The sequence below is a fragment of the Penaeus monodon genome, chromosome 13, assembly GCF_015228065.2.
Source record: "Penaeus monodon isolate SGIC_2016 chromosome 13, NSTDA_Pmon_1, whole genome shotgun sequence".
NCBI classification, from domain to species: Eukaryota; Metazoa; Arthropoda; class Malacostraca; order Decapoda; family Penaeidae; genus Penaeus; species Penaeus monodon.
The window spans coordinates 6381294-6383793 of record NC_051398.1 but is presented as its reverse complement, the minus strand read 5'-3'; the positions used below and the strand labels follow the sequence as shown (position 1 = coordinate 6383793).

The 2500-nt window shown below is 39.5% G+C and overlaps 1 protein-coding gene across 1 annotated transcript in view; it reads right to left on the bottom strand.

Moving 5' to 3' along the window:
- LOC119580071 overlaps nucleotides 1-2500 on the bottom strand; it is a 21204-nt gene that overhangs the window by 3806 nt on the left and 14898 nt on the right. Inside the window, exon 8 of the mRNA XM_037927975.1 lies at nucleotides 276-447. Coding sequence (XP_037783903.1) covers nucleotides 276-447 — 172 coding nt within the window. The remainder of the gene's footprint in view (nucleotides 1-275; nucleotides 448-2500) is intronic.

Genomic DNA, 2500 nt, shown 5'->3' with positions numbered 1-2500 from the left:
TATATATATATTGATACGAAAGGAATGTCTCAGTTCATGATCATCGAATAAAAAAATGGAATAAAAGGAAAAATCTGAACATAAATCTCCCCCCCATCTATCTATCTATATATCTATATCTATATCTATATCTATCTATCTATCTATCTATCCATATATATATATATATATATATATATATATATATATATATATACATACATATATATATATATTGATACGAAAGGAATGTCTCAGTTCATGATCATCGACCAAGATGCTGCTGCATGACTTACTCTTTACATGCATGACCGCGAAATCATTCTGGTTCATGACGTCGACGCTCACTCGGCCCACAGTGTACTCCACCAGATGAGGATTCCCCACGAAAACGGCCTCACTTATGTTCTCGTGGAAGACCAGTAGACGCGAGGAGGCCGAGAGCATCGTCAGCACCAAGTGGCATTCCTGTAGGAGGGCGGGGGGGCTTCGTCAATACCAGGGGGCATTTCTGTAAGAGGACGGGGGGCATTTTACCGCCTAGGGGCATTCCTTTAGATGGGCGGGTTATTATCAGAGGCTACAGGCATTCCTGTAGGAGTTCTTCATCAACACCAAAGGGCATATATGTAGGGGTATAGGGACACCGTCAGCACCAAATGATATTTCTGGAAGGAGGGAAACACTGTCACTACCAGAGGACATTCCTGTCGGAGGGCGGGGACCATATCAACGACGAGAGGCATTTTTACAGGAGGCTGAGGGCAAGGGCTAAGTGAATCCTTATTTATACCTTGGCTGACCGCATTACCAGCACCAAGTGATAATCCTGCAGGAGGCCAAGATTATCATCAGTGCCGAGAGACATCTGGAGGAGAAAGAGGATACTGCTGACACCATGCTAGATTCCCGAAGGAGGGCGGGAGACGTTTACGAGTTTCTGATTTGTTATGAAAGTAATTTATGGGTTTAACTGTTAGAAATGAGATTTGAATCGATACTTGTTCAGTGAGTAAAAATGATTTAACTAATGAGTTTGTAATTTATGATCTTATTAATTCATGATTAATTCTTTAATGTGAAACATTTTCATTGTTTGTAATAAAAAAAATGGAATTAGTGAGCCAAGTAATTCAATCATGTATGTAACTAATGAACTTATTGTTTATAATCTGCGTGATTTATAGTTAATTCTGTAAGGTATAAACATTTGCATATTTTTGCCTGTTATCTAAAATCTAAATTGTATAATTTATCTTATGGAAACAAAAAGTCAAGACTGATATATTAAGTGACATTTTCATTTATGATTCTTTGCTTCTCTATCTGTCTGTCTCTCAAGTATGTACCAGTAATTTTTTTTTTTTTTTTCTTTTTTTTTTACTTTTTATTACTTTTATCAGTCACACAGTTATCCCCGAATATTTATTTTATAACGTTGTGGCGTATGGTTCTGGCGTATGCAGGTTGAGTGGCAAGGTGATTTAGGTAACTAACTACAGATCTTTGACCGCGGGTTCGTCGATTGCAAGAGCTTATCGCAAAACTTCATTCCTACGTGCCACTATGACGTCTGTATAGTCTTAGACACTCATTAATCTTACACATACGCATACATGCCTGATACGTGTAAGAACGTAGGAAGGTGAGTAGTTATGTTTATTGGTCTTTTTTTTCTCTTTCTCTCTCTTGCTCGCGTTCTCTCTCTCTCTCTCTCTCTCTCTCTTTTGCTCTATCTCTCTCTCTTTTACTCTCTCTCTCTCTCTTGCTCTCTCTCTCTCTCTCTCTCTCTCTCTCTCTCTCTCTTGCTCTCTCTCTCTCTCTCTCTCTCTCTCTTTCACTCTCTCTTTCTTTATCTATTTATCTCTCTGTATGTGTAATTATCTGTCTGGCAATGTATCTACTCTCTCTGATATGTTATTCTCTTTTTTCATTCTCCTCCCTCTGCTTAATAAACGTGCTATTTATAATCTTTCTTTTTTGCTCTTCGTCTGTCTGTCTGTCTGTCTATTTGTCCCTTTCTATCTCTGCCTCTGTGTTTCTGTCCGTCTCTGTGTTTCTCTGTTTCTGTATCTCTCTCTGCCTCTGTTTCTGTCTCTGTCTCTGTCTCTGTCTCTCTCTCTCTCTCTCTCTCTGTCTCTCTCTCTCCTCTCTCTCTCTCTCTCTCTCTCTCTCTCTCTCTCTCTCACTCATTCTCTCTCTTTCTCTTTCATTCACTCTCTCTCTTGCTCTTTCATTCATTCTCTCTCTCTCTTCATTCATTCTCTCTCTCTCTCATTCATTCTCTCTCTCTCTCATTCTTTCTCTCTCTCTCTCATTCTCTCTCTCTCTCTCACACACACTCTCTCTTCCTCTCCATCTCTCTTTCTTTTTTTCTGTTTTCAATCAGAAACTCCAACTTAGGCTTTTTTTTACTCTTTCTCCGCCTCGAGGTCAGACGGCTGGCGATTTATGGCAACGCCTGGAACACCAACCCCAGCATGGCAACGGCACTAACTTCATTAAAACATTCTTTATTTTC